The sequence below is a fragment of the Symphalangus syndactylus genome, chromosome 11 (assembly GCF_028878055.3).
Source record: "Symphalangus syndactylus isolate Jambi chromosome 11, NHGRI_mSymSyn1-v2.1_pri, whole genome shotgun sequence".
Classification (NCBI taxonomy): Eukaryota; Metazoa; Chordata; class Mammalia; order Primates; family Hylobatidae; genus Symphalangus; species Symphalangus syndactylus.
This window is the reverse complement of record NC_072433.2, coordinates 35,593,305-35,607,292: the sequence shown is the minus strand read 5'-3', so window position 1 is coordinate 35,607,292 and position 13,988 is coordinate 35,593,305. Positions and strand designations below refer to the sequence as shown.

General features: G+C 42.1%; 1 protein-coding gene across 2 annotated transcripts in view; it reads right to left on the bottom strand.

The window, feature by feature from the left end:
- Nucleotides 1-13,744, bottom strand: part of CSNK2A2 (casein kinase 2 alpha 2) — a 42,671-nt gene extending 28,927 nt beyond the window's left edge. The window contains exons 1-3 of one of the 2 annotated variants that reach the window (XM_055297973.2): nt 13,258-13,744; nt 12,361-12,472; nt 2,418-2,519 (exon numbers count right to left, since the gene is read on the bottom strand). In XM_055297973.2, coding sequence (XP_055153948.1) covers nt 2,418-2,519; nt 12,361-12,472; nt 13,258-13,361 — 318 coding nt within the window. In that variant the 5' untranslated portion in view covers nt 13,362-13,744. The remainder of the gene's footprint in view (nt 1-2,417; nt 2,520-12,360; nt 12,473-13,257) is intronic. The other variant, XM_063611847.1, reaches the window with a different exon arrangement.
- Nucleotides 13,745-13,988: the final 244 nt, after the last annotated feature.

The window sequence follows — 13,988 nt, the reverse complement described above, 5'->3', positions numbered from 1 at the left end:
AATGTAATCTGCTTCTGCCAAAATGGCCCATCCCCAAATCCTACTTAGGTAACATAGGGATTCACTCATCAGGGACAGCCTATCAAGAAAAGTATTCTCTTGAAATTTTATGATGTCTGGAATTTGCTTCAAAATAACTGGGGATAGTGGGAGGTGGGAAGTGGTGGGAGTATAGATGAAACAAGGTTGGCCACAGCCGATTAACCGCTAAAGGTGGGTCATGTGTGAAGGAAGGTTCATTACATTTTTCATTTACTTTTGAAAATGGTCGAAACTTTCATAATAAAAAGTTTTAAGAGGAATGTATTCTTCAAATAACCTACCAATTGGCCTTAACCAATCTTCAAAGGTTATGTGAGGATTTACACCCTGCAGTGTTCCAGTCTGCCATATACAAAAAAAGTGACACATTTTCATCTTAGTTTAGCAAACCAGAATTGCACTTGACAGAATTATCATAGGTTGTGGGAATGTATCATAGGTCTTTTGGGGGTCCAAAAGGAAAATATAACCATCCGTGATATTACTAATAAGCTATACTACAATATTATTGCCTTGGCTAGAGACCATTAAAGACTGTCTCATCTTATCAAGCAGATCTGTTCCTAAAATCTCATATATAATCAAATATTTTTAAAGCACTATGATCTTTAATCCAATGAGTACAAAAATGTTCAATATTATCTTGTGTAAATCTAGATTTTCAAATAACAGGATTCCTTAACTGAAGTAAAATAACGCTAACTGGCAGTAATAAGCTTTCAAAATTGGGAGAAAGTAGGGACTTAAGCGGTTATAGAAAAAAAAATCATCTAGAAATCTTTTGCTCAAGAACCGTGTGAAAGTTACCTAGGAAACAGGTCACAGGGCAGCATGCAGATCTCTGTGAGGACAACTCAGAGTCCAAACAGCAGCCCCAGTAGCAGCCATGATTAAAAATTCTTCACCAGCCCGAAGCTGTAAGGGTTTCATCAATATTACCACATCTCTCTACAGGCTGTGGAGTAAGCCTGACCTTCTAATAGACAAGGGGTCCCTGTTGATTTTTGTCAACTTCAATTTACTTGTCTTAGATACCATGTAAAACATACACATACTTTAACAAATTACAAAAATAATAAGATGTATCACTAAGTTCTGCTAACTTAAAAAAAGAAAAAGCAAAACAACGATGTTCCTGGTATACCACATACTGACTCACATTTTAAAAATTATTCTGAAATTCCTATTTTTACATGGTGCTCATTTTTTCAATGGGTACTCATTTCTAATGCAGCCCATTTTCAAACATGAGGCAGTCTAGAACTAGTCATTATAAAATCAATTTGTGCTAAAAGGACAGGATATCTGAAAGGCCAATTAGTTACAATCTGGCATACAATCATCCCTTCCCTTCTCAGTCTTCTCAGGGTCCAGAAGGAAAAACTTTCCTTATGCTTCAACAATACTGTGTAATCTTGAGTGAATTTTTTAACCTCTGCAAACTATGGTTTTCTCATCTGTACAATGTAAACAATAAATGGTACCCACCTCAACGGACTGTTGTGAAGACTGTTGTGTGACATGGCACAGTTGGGCACTTGGAATGTGCCCAGCACATAGTAAGCACTCAATGCATGTTAGCTACTATATTATTATGAGGATGTCTTTAGCAGCCAGAAGCAAAAACCTTTAATAAACAAAACTATCATGGGAGGAGAACAGGGAAATATCTGAGGTAGAGCAGGTGGAGAACAGCAATGGGACAAGAAGGGATACAAAAGTGGGGACGTGAGGTGTCTCCAACCTTAGCTAATCAAAAACACCTAAGGTTAAGTTACTCCCTAGGGAGAAAAAACGAAATTAAACAGTACATTTAAAATGGCTAAAAACTAAGCATTGACAAAAATATTTTAGTCTATCTACATATGCGACGTAAGCCCTAATGGCACATGCTGATTTAAGGGAAAGAAGAAGCCTTCTTCAAAGGGTCAGTGGAGCTGGGACCTGCTCAGGCCTTTATGCCAGGTGTCCACGTGGAGATATTCATTCTTTCCTTGTGTAAACCCAGATTTTCAAATGTCATGCTTACTTAAGTGTGGTAGAGTAACACAAATTGGCAGTAACGAACTTTAAAAACTGGAAAGAGGCTGGGGCTTAAAGGAGACATTCAGCAAACATTTGTGGGCTGAATCAAAATAGTGAAGTACAAACCCAGAAAAGGGATTTTTCTCTGTACACTTTTAGGTTCCATTGCAGTGGTAGTAGCTGTTTTATCACTGGGCCACCATGATTTTTTTCTGGTTTTCAAACCAGTCAGTAGTTAAGACAAACACCACCATCCCCACTGTATCATTACGTGAGGTTCTGTGTGTTAAACAGCCCCCATATCCACACCCCGGTCTACTAGTATACTCCCCCAACCATTTGGCACCTACCACGGGGTCCTTTACAGTGTCAATCAGCTTAATGATATTTGTTCCACCACGAAGGTTCTCCAGAATCTTAACCTCTCGTTTTATCTTCTTTTTCTTCACTGGCTTAAATACACAAGAGTAATCAGAAGTGAGACTCCTTTTGAAGTTAATAAATAAAATTTAAAACAATGTTAGCCAATCAGATGGATAGTACGCTATCTTGTACACTCTGTTGTGTTAAAGAGTGTGCCTAAATTTGAAGAGAAAAAACTGAAATAGAATGGGCTTGCCCATAAGAACCTTTAACATTAAGTTAAATAATTTACAGACTCATACAGCTTATGTGTCAAGATCTTTAAGTAGTTACACTGAGGGCACTTAAAAATTTTGAATACCCATATCACACTTTAAAAATAAAACTTGTGCTTACTAGATAACTGCCAAGTGGAAAATATAGCTCTGAACAGCTGTATATCACGCACTCACAAATGGAAAAACTGAAACAAAATGGTGAGACACCTGCTCCTCCAATGAGTTACATGTAATTTTGTCTTTCAGGAGTGAAAGACCAGTTCACTGACATCAGGTTACAAACTTGCTTCCCAGCTGCTGGCTCTCATTTCCTGTCACCACTCCCATTTCCTTAATATCTAGAATCCGAAATCAGCACAGAGCCAGTTAATGTTTTCCAACAGATCCCATTCCTGAAGAAAGGAATGTTGAATCAGGAAAGGAGAAATCAATCTGATACAACAGTGACTGAACACTTCTATCCAACTTTTCAGTCTGCTGTAAAGGTTAAAGGCTTTAAAAATAATTACTCTCATTATACATATTACTCCTTATCTTAAATGAGCTAAAGAGTTTGAAGAATAGAAACCGTTCTGAAAAAGCAAGCCTATCATAATCAAGTATGCTTTATAAGGCACTGAGAATGGTGACTGGAACACAGTAAGCACCTAATAAATGATAGTGTTATTTTCATATTTTTAGTAATTTATTATTTAATAAGTCATTGTGAATCCTCACAAAGTCCCTATGTAGCAGAGTTGAGCTATCTGCCCAAGATCAGAGAGCCCATGGCAGAGAGGGGCAGGAACCAAAGCCGGAAGCTGGGCAGTCTAACTGCATGCTATACTCCTGCCACAGTGCTTTTGTTCCCCAGGTGTGGCTAACGGGAGAAACGTAACTAAGGAAAAAGAGTATTTTATCACTGAGACACTGTTATAATAGCAGAGGCAAAGAGAGGCCAACGGATTTGCCAAGAAATAATAAAGCAAGACTTTTTTTTTGCCTGTGTGTGGGGTGAGGAAGGGGAGGGGAGGGGAGGGGGGAAATATTAACATACACACATGCCAGAGAAACCTTCATCTTTTGTTGGTCACTAAGATACAGCTTTGAACACATAACAAAACAGAGAAAGAGAGGACTATGAAACACAGAGCACTTGCATCACCTATAACAGGGGGCTCGACTGAGAGGCTGGGCTCTCGCTGCGTCCTTGTGAGCCAGCTGCCACGATGATACCCGCTCTCTGCCCACTGTGCCAGGGTTCCCAGGAGAGCAGATGTGGCTGCTGTGCATGTTCCCTGACTCCACTTAGAAACCTTACTCCTTAGTCCCTTTTTCATTAACGAGGGAGCTCAAAACTTTGGGGAAAAAAAGCACTGTACAATCCGATTAAAAAATAGCCAGGGAAGGACACACTACAAAATAACCGGCCTGTAAGATCAAACATGTCAATGTCACGAAACAAACTGAGCAACTGTTCCAGACTTTTAAAATGTGACAACTGAATGTAACACATGACTTCAACTGAATATAATCATGTAATCTGGGATTTTCCTTTGCTATAAAGAACATTATAAGGATAGCTGGCAAATGTGAATGAGAGCTGTAGGTTAGCTAACAGCAATGCATCAATGGTTACCTTCTAATTTTTTAACATGGCATTGTAGGGTTATGTAAGAAACTCTATTTTTAGGAAATGCACACCGAAGTATTTAGGGATGACTATGATTTACTCTCAAGCCACGTCACGAAGAAATACACAACATAAATGTTATTATATAGGTGTGTATGTATGTACATATATGTGTGTGTATATGAGAGAGAAAGAGAAGGATAAAGCAAATGTTAACATTTGAGGAGTCTGGGTGAAACAGATATGGGAATTCCTGCAACTTTTTTTAAGTCCAAAATTATGTTAAGAAGTTAAAAGAAAAATAAAAACTGGCTTTTTTTTTTTTTTTGAGACGGAGTCTCACTCCGTGGCCCAGGCTGGAGCAGAGTGGCGTAATCTCAGCTCACTGCAACCTCTGCTTCCCAGGTTCAAACAATTTTCCTGCCTCAGCCTCCCACGTAGCTGGGACTACAGGTGTGCACCCCGACGCCCAGCTAATTTTTTTGTATTTTTAGTAGAGACGGGGTTTCACCACGGTGGCCACGGTGATCTCGTCCTGACCTCAGGTGATCCGCCTGCCTCAGCCTCCCAAAGTGCTGGGATTACAGGCTTGAGCGACTGTGCCTGGCCAAAGCCGGCTATCTTATAAATTCAGCCAATGCTACCAGTTTAGTCAATGCCTTTCAATGTAAGAAAATTCTAGATTTGTCATCCAATACTGGAAAGCAGATATAGATCTGGAAGAGTGGTAAAAGAGAAGAAAAAAACCCACAGCCAGAGGCCTATATCCACCAAAAACCCTCTTCTAATCCTAACAGTACTCCTAACTCCTTACAGGGACAACCCATTAGTTGCCTTTATGACACTGCCTCATGCAAAGTCTTGCATTGCTCTCCGGTTATTCGGCAACAGGTCAGGCCTGGACGACCCAGTTAAGATGAACCTATCTCTCAACACATCTAAAGGTATCTGGCACAGCAACTGAAGCGTATTTTGCTGCCCAGCAGGTGTCTAACTTAAACTTCCCAAACTAGAGACTGGGAATAGCAAGGCAACTCTGAAGGTGGCACAAAGGAGTCCCAAGTCACAAACGCAGCTAGAGTCCTCACATGCTGACAAAAGACCAAGAAATGATAAAAAAAAGAAGGTGACACCCACAGTCCAGGACACTTCCCTCCAAACCATCAAAAACTAAGTTACAGGTAGATCCCTTCAGCCTCAGTTTATTCCTCTGAACTGGAGAGACGCTTGAGAAACTAAACCAATGAGCTCTGAGGAGCTGAAAGTGATCCTTTTAATGTGAATCAGAGATAAAAAGTTAGGATTTATGAGGGAGGATTGTTGGTATCCTAAGGAAAATAAACCTAGTTTTACAGAAGTAAGGATGCCTTGACTCTCCTGTCCAGAGCGTGTAGCCGTTCACCACCAGTTACACAAAATGGAGAAAATACATATACTTCCACAACGATCTCACAATTTCACTCTGCATGCTAGAAAAAGTCTCCATCTGGGGTTCATTTATTCCAATTCAGAGACTATCTGTTTAAAAGATTCAAACTCAATCAGTTTAGCTATTGTTCAAACCAATAAAAAAAAATTTTTTTTTAACTCGAAGTCTAGTAGACAAAGTGGTGAAAAAAACAACAACTGAACTGACAAATTCAAGACAGGCAGGAACATATCTACAGCTCCTAGCTCTCAAATTTGGGGTTACTTTTACTCTACTACCAAACTAACAACTGCTCCACCAAGATATTAATATCATCACCTGCAATGAACAATGGTTGCCAGGAATGTAGAAGGACAGAGTAAAAAGAAATTTCACCCTGGATGATGGCATGTAATTCACTACCCTGGTGGCATCCCTAAAACCCACTGCACTTGACCTAAATAAAAATATTATCTGAGCAATGTTATTTCATCACAGAAAACTCTTCCTCTCATCTTTCAAGTTTCATCACCCCAATTACATTATCTACTCCTTGAGGGTAATTGTTTACTCTCAGGAGTTAAAAAATTATTTAAAAAGGCAAGGCATAAATTCAAAATGATAATCAGATACTACCTCACACAAGTCAGGATGGCTATCAAAAAAACCAGAAAAGAAGTGTTGGCGAGGATGTGGAGAAACAGCCACACTTGTACACTGCAGTCAGAATGTAAAATGGTATAGCCACTATGGAAAGTTCCTCAAAACATTAAACACAGAATTACCTTATGATCCAACAATTCCACTTCTGGGTCTATACCCAAAGGAAGTGAAGCAGGGTCTTCAGGAGGTATTTGTACACTCACATTCAAAGCAGCATTATTCACAATAGCTAAAACATGGAAGCAACCCATCTACTGATGGATGAATGGCTAACAAAATGTGGTATATACATACAATGGAAAATTATGTAGCCTTAAAATGGAAGGAAATTCTGACGCATGCAACAGTGATAAACCTAGAGGACATTATGCTGTGCAAAATAATCCAGTCACAAAAGGATACTGTACAATTCCACTTATATGAGGTACCTAGAGTAGTCAAATTCACAGAAACAGTAAGATGGTTGTTGCCAGGAAATGGGGGAGGGAGAAATGGGTAGTTATTGTTTAATGGATAGTTTCCATTTTACAAGATGAAGAGTTATGGAGATGGATGGTAGTGATGGTTGCACAACATTACCCACTGAACTGTACACTTAAGAATGGTTAAGATGGTGAATTTTATGTTATTTTTTTTTAGATGAGTTTCACTCTTGTTGCCCACGCTGGAGTGCAATGGTGCAGTCTCAGCTTACTGTAACCTCTGCCTCCTGGGTTCAAGCAATTCTCCTGCCTTAGATTCCTGAGTAGCTGGGATTATAGGCACCCGCCACCATGCCCAGCTAATTTTTTGTATTTTTAGTAGAGATGGAATTTCACCAGGTTGGCCAGGCTGGTCTCGAACTCCTGACCTCAGGTGATCCGCCCACCTCGGCCTACCGAAGTGCTGGGATTACAGGCATGAGGCACCGCACCTAGCCTATGTTACATGTATTTTAACACAATTTTTTTTTTAAAAGGCAAGGCATAGAGCAGACCCTTTGAATCTCATTAACAGAACACTACAACCCTTTCTACTATTGGTTCTGCCTCTAAAATCATTCGCATGACCCAAATGTAATATTGTTATTACTACTATACTTTATTGATCTCTCAGGCCAGGCACTGTTTTAAGCACATTTAATTGTCTTAGACGAGCACTGTTAACAGTTTTACTTGAGGAAGGACACCAAGGCACAGAGAACTTAAGTAACTGTTCGACGTCACAAAGCGTCTATAGTTGGAACTAACACATGAAACCAGGCAGACCACTTCCTAGGCCATACTCTCTCAGGAAAGAAAAGCATTTTGTAGATTAATAAAACATGATAATCAATCTCTCTACCCATCTTTCTATAGTTTATCTGACTTTCCTAACAACCCTGTGACTTAAGCAGGAAATGGATGCTTACTTCATAGATGAGAAAACAGTCAAGTGGGTATCAATGAAGAAGCTAGTTCTGGAACTCAAGCCTTCTGCCCTCTCATTTACAGCACTTCTTACACTACACCACCCTGATGATGAGATGGCAGATCCTGAAATTAAACTCTAGAAACTATCTGGAGCCCTGCTTTATACATGAAAATGGGCACACTATATCAATATATTCTTTTCACACGTGGTTTGCTCTCAAATAAACTCATATATTAAAGGGATAAAACTATTAAACTATTAATCCCCAAATCTGCCAAGTGATCATGCTGAGACTTGGAGGAACTTTATGGGTTAAAAAAAAAAAAAAGCATAAAAACACTACTTATTGAGGCTTCAAGAGAATAAAGTAGCATTTCATTTAAGCATTAAACATGCTGCTGTGGATACTAATCACAGAGAACACCTGCCTAGGTCCCTGTAGCCCTCTAGGACTCTTGGATTCCACACTTCAACTAGCAACTTACCAAAGTCAAACACTTCCTTTGAGAAAAATAACTCCAAAAATCATTAGAAACGAATTAACTTCATTTGACTCCTGGTGAGTGTTCCTCAATTCTTCCAGTATAGATCAGTACATCACAAAGTCAAATATCCAGCTAATGTCCTAATTATGCTCCTCACATCTACCAAGACTTCAGGACAAGTACACAGGGTCCTACACTGAGTGCTTCCACCCCGACTACATGACGCTGAGCATACACATCCTTTCTCTGGGTCTTGGTTGACTTGTAAAAGGGCCTGGGTTCTAATGGTTTCTAAGTGCCCGCACTCTGTGATTCTGTTTGACACAGGTTAACTACACTCTTAATCTGTGACTCCCCACTACAATGCTGGAAACGGCCTAGTTCACATACAATTTTTAACATTATTTTTAATGTTAGCAATACTTTAGTAATACTGTTTTCACTACTTTTATACCATGAGACATTAGTGAAAAACAGAATGTACCAAAAACTTAGATAAATACCACTAATGTTTTGTTTCAGGAAGATGTCTTCATACACATGCCTAAATTTAGGAGGGTAAAAAACCTACCACAGGAGAAGTAAAGAGGAAATAAAGAGGAAAGCACCACTCTGATATAAAGATCACCAGCTCACGATGAAGCTACTAACGAAGATGTATAACCAACGCCCATCCTTTTAACACTACCTACTGACAACATAGAACTTAAAAAATATCTGCAAATATGCTAAACATGCTTAAAGAGCAAAATTTTAATACCATCATCCTTTGTTTAAAGCTAAATAATTAATATCTGGGGGAAAATGGATAGTCAATCTGTTTATAAAATAAGACCTCTAAGAGGAAGCCTTACATGGGAATTTCCAAGTCATTTTAGCACTGGTTCAAAATGCTGTTTTTTTAAAAATAGTGTTGCTCTTAACTTTTATTCAAGAAATAGCAGTTTAATTTGAAAGATCCCAAGGACCCCACGAAGTACTGAAATCTACACACACAGGCAGTGTTCATAAAATGCTAAAAGTTGTCAAAGGTGGCCACTTTTACTTCTGTGTACACTTTTCTAAGAGGTACTACAAAGGAAATGAAGAATTGATTTTTCAAAATCAAAAGATGAAACTTTTGGCACTAATGTAGCTTTCTGCCCTGCCATATAAACCCTTACCGTTTTCCTCCTCCTTTTTCTCTCTTCTCCTCAAAACAATTTGTCAAAAAAAGATACAACCTCTCTATTGATTGGAAACTTTTAAGATTTTAGCCACAGAATACCACTTGCGGATAGACAGTAAAATTTTGCTCACCAGTTTCTAAATTCCTAAAACTTCTTAGTGGCTCGTTTTTGATCAATACCTGGAAATCTACTAATGCAAATTAAACGATATAAAATTCCTCTGTAGTCACTCACCATCCACCTGTTCTCACATATTGGAAAGAATTGATATGAAATGTTACTGACTACAAAAGTAAGACCGCTTGTCCTCAAGAAAGGCACCCTCTATCTTGGTCACTATGTGCATAATACAATCCTGCAGCTAAAATACAGCAGGCTTATACAAAAAGGAAGGCTGTTCTAGATTCTTCCAAGTTATGAGCAGCTGGTACTCTGTTAAGGACCTAATTTCCTATGACCAAGCACCACAATAGTAGCTATTAGTCATAACTTCAACTTATTTGAATAAAGAAACACAATTTTGGCTAAAGACCCTGTTCTTTTTAAAAAGTAATACTTTTAATTCACAAAACAACAAAACCACAATCATGCCATTAGTGATATATTACTCCATCCTTCAGACAGGAACAAAATTTGGATAGAAATGCCACCGGGCTTTAAAAAACATATAGGAGTGAGTCTAGTTTTCACTAGTGGTTTAGGCTGCACTGTGAAAACAAACAACGTCAAGAAGAAACAAGAAACATTTCATTAACTAGGGGCCTCCCAAGTCTGATTCCAGGACACTGGCACCTGTTTCTGTGCTCAACGTTCAGATCCTACAATCCAATGCTAAAATGAACAGTAAGAGATATGAAGAAATAGGAAACAGGAGTTCTGGCTAATGGTCATTCAACATAATGACATTAGGTAAGTTTCTTTGTGCCTAGGTCTCCCATTTGTAAAGATAACCCGCACAGCTTACATACTGGGTTTCCTAATATATGCCAAGAATCGTTAGAGTAGGGGGAAAGCTAGAGCCTATGAAGCTCTTTGGATGGTGAAGCAGCAATGTGATGCTCTCCTAAATGAACATGCTGGTATTTATACATACACCTGAATGCTGTTCCTTTAAAAAAAAAAAGCACCACAGAAAATCGTACACGTATTCTAAAACTGCTGCCATAGCACAAAAGTTCAGACATTTTTCTGGAATTGCTTTAGAGTCAGCAATTCATTCTTCTGAATACACAGCAGTGGAATATGGATATTCCTAATTTCAATTTACGTTTTGCTTATTTCTTAGATTTGAGGCAGCTTATTAAAAACTTATGCTTATGTACATAAAGCTAATGTATGGCTTTCTAAGGTAATTCCCCTGTAACTTAAAAAAAAAAAACCACCTTGTGACTTCATAAATGCAATTCATATTTAGGGAAGAGAGGAGTCACACTCAGTATCTTCAACATCAATTCCTCACTTCTCATCCCCAGTGTGTCTGAGAACACAAATAACTTTGTCTATTTCCCTTTACTGCAATTCTGCTCCTTCATCACTAGGCTAGGATGTTTTGAGTGATGGAGTTAATCATTTCTTCTGAAAGATGATTACCAGAAAGCATAAGTCTGACCCCTCACATTAAACAGGGATTACCTACACCAGCTGCCCTAACACACAGAAACAGCTTTTCAATACCACATTCTTAGTCCACAGAACCTCTGCAAAAGGGCCACATTGGAAATCACATGTATGCAAAGTGCTTACATCACTCTTCCGTCTTCTCAATCTCTCACTAAATGACATGTACCCACATGAAATGATCCGACAATAACGAGGACCCATCACAGATTCTAAGAACTACTTTTTACTATACCCTATGAAACATTATTAAAGCTACACAATTAAGCAGTTAACAGAAGGAAAATTTGGCCGACCCTTCATGCTCATTAAAATCATCTTCATCAAAGAGATAACAAAAGGCATATCATTATCAAACTGATTGTTAAACCACATATTAAGATAGTTTTGTTCCAATTATTACTTTAGTAATTATACATGAACTCTTCTACATTTTTACTAGCTGATAAGCAACAATGGCTCTCTGGCTTCCCAACAAGGCTTCTCAGCACTACTGGTGCACTATATCCATCCCACCTGAAACTACTGCCAAAGGAAAAAAACAAGTGATTATCCGCTAAGGAATTTCCTTCCACTTGGGCTTGAAATACATTTCTGAAGTCGCTCCAATTTTTTCCAACTTTCTTTCTGGAATAACGTAGAGCATGCACCAAGAGTAACAAACACAGTGCTAAGGGAGCTCTTAATTTGAGAATGGCTTTTCTGTCTTTTGAATATCTATTTATTTTCTAACAAATGGAGCCCTTTTGGAATTTTTGCTTTAGGGAATTTACATTTTAGAACAAACATTTTACTGAACTTAGATTTGAACTTAGATTTGTGATGTCTGCACATTTTCTTGAAAGTTCACAGGAAAATGGGGTGGAAAAAGTAATGAAGGTACATCGGATCAGATAAATAAAATTTGAGCGTGGGCTGGGCACAGTGGCTCATGCCTCTAACCCCAGCAACTTTAGGAGGCCTGCAAGGAGTCCTTTTGGAGGACTGCTTGAGCTCAGGAGTTTAAGACCAGCCTGGGCAACATTACCAGACCCTGATTCTACAAAAAAATTTTAAAAATAGCTGGGCGTGCACCTGTAGTCCCAGCTACTTGGGAGGCTGAGATAGATCACTTGAGCCCAGGAGTTGAAGGCTGCAGTGAACTATGATCTGCACTCCAGCCTGGGTGACAGAGGCTCTGACTCTAAACAAATAAAATAAATTCAATTCAAGCTTGCATTGCCCATTATAGAATGTGACTGGGGTAGCTTACAACCTTTTGCCCTGTAGGGAGAAAAATGTTACATACCACTCATAGGACACTCACCTTGAGGATTTTTACAACCACTCTCTCATTGTTGGTGATATTAATGGCCTCAAATACTTCACTATATTTTCCCCGACCAAGTTTTCGAACCAGTTGGTAATCATCTTGATTACTGTAAAAGGAAGACACACACATAAATGCCAGGACTGGGGGTTAACCAAGCCTATGCCCACTGTACACGTCATTCAGCCGCTTCCACCAGGCAAACACTTGGAAGTGTCTATACATCACGTCACAACTCATTCCCTAAATGAAAGCCACGACGTAATCTTGGCTCCCTTCACTCTGCAGAGCTCCTAACCTAATTGGTCTCTCCTAACTTGGGAAGATGGGGCAGGAAGGCAACGCTCTGAGCCAATCCAGAGGGGCGAGCAAAGCACCCGTCCTGAAGGCCTAGAGGGCCCTGTGCCCCGCGGCTCCCCAGCACCTGCTTCCCGTTTCACATCTTGAAGGTAGACAGTGCCTGTTTTAAAAATCTGGACGTCTTTAAGAAATTTCCTCCCACCACCTCATCTCGGAAAACCTAAAAGGCAGGGAATTTTAATAGCTCCAAAGGACAGCTATTGACTTCCCACCCCAGTGGAATCCCAGAAGTGTGAGGAAGGGCTGCTCCCTCACTTCCACCCGGCGTCGATCCCTGGACTCCACAATTCTCCCCCAGTAAAAAAGCATTCATTGGGGGAAAGGGGTGCGCAAAGCGGGGAGAAAGGGACGAAACGGGGGTAAAGAGGAGGGAAGAGGAAGACGAGGACATGTGCGAGAGCCGGACTTCTGCCTCCCTGCGGGCCCGCGGAGGGGTCGGCGGGAGACACCACCGGGCCCGAATGCGGTTCGCAGGGGGTGGCGCGGGGGGGGGCAGGGGTCAGCGGGCCCGGCGGGGGGCGGCGGCGGCTTTACCCCCAGCTCGGGACGTGAGCCTCGTAGTCCCAGTACTCGCGGCTCCTCAGGCTGTTCACCTCGGCGTAGACCCGGGCCCTGCTGCCCGCGGCCGGGCCGGGCATGGCGGGCGGGACCGGGGGGCGGCGCGGGGCGCAGAGGGTGGCGGCGGCGGCGCGGCGGGGGACGCGGGGCGGCGGGCGGAGGAGGCAGCGGGCCGCCGGGCGCTGGAGGAGAAGGAGGAGGAGCGCGGCGGCGGGCGGCCGCGCCAGGACGGGCCCGCGGGGGCGGGCGGGCTGGGGGCGCGGGGGGCGCCGGCCGAGCCGGCCCGGCCCTTGAGCGGCCGGCGGGACGGCGGGGCGGGCGGCGCTCGCGCTCCGCGGCGGTCTCCGCTCGGCTCGCGGCCCCCAGGAGGCTGCGGTGGCGGCACCGGCAGCGGCAGCCACCGGCCGGGAAAGGGGCAGCGGCGGCGGCAGCGGAGAAGAAGGAGGAGAGGAGGAGGAGGAGGAGGAAACCCGGAAAAGGGGCCGCGCTCACTGGGAGCGGCCGCCGCCCGGCCTGGGGCCGCCCAGGCTCACAGCGCCCCCTGGAGCGCGGGGGGACCCACCGGGCGGTGCCGGCCCCGCCCCGGCCCCGCCTCGGCACGCCCCGCCGCCTACCTCGCGCCCTCCGCCACCCTCGCCCTCCCGCCGCCACAGGTCGGACTGTCCAAATCGCCTCATCCTCGGGCTGGCCTGACTTCACGCTACAGG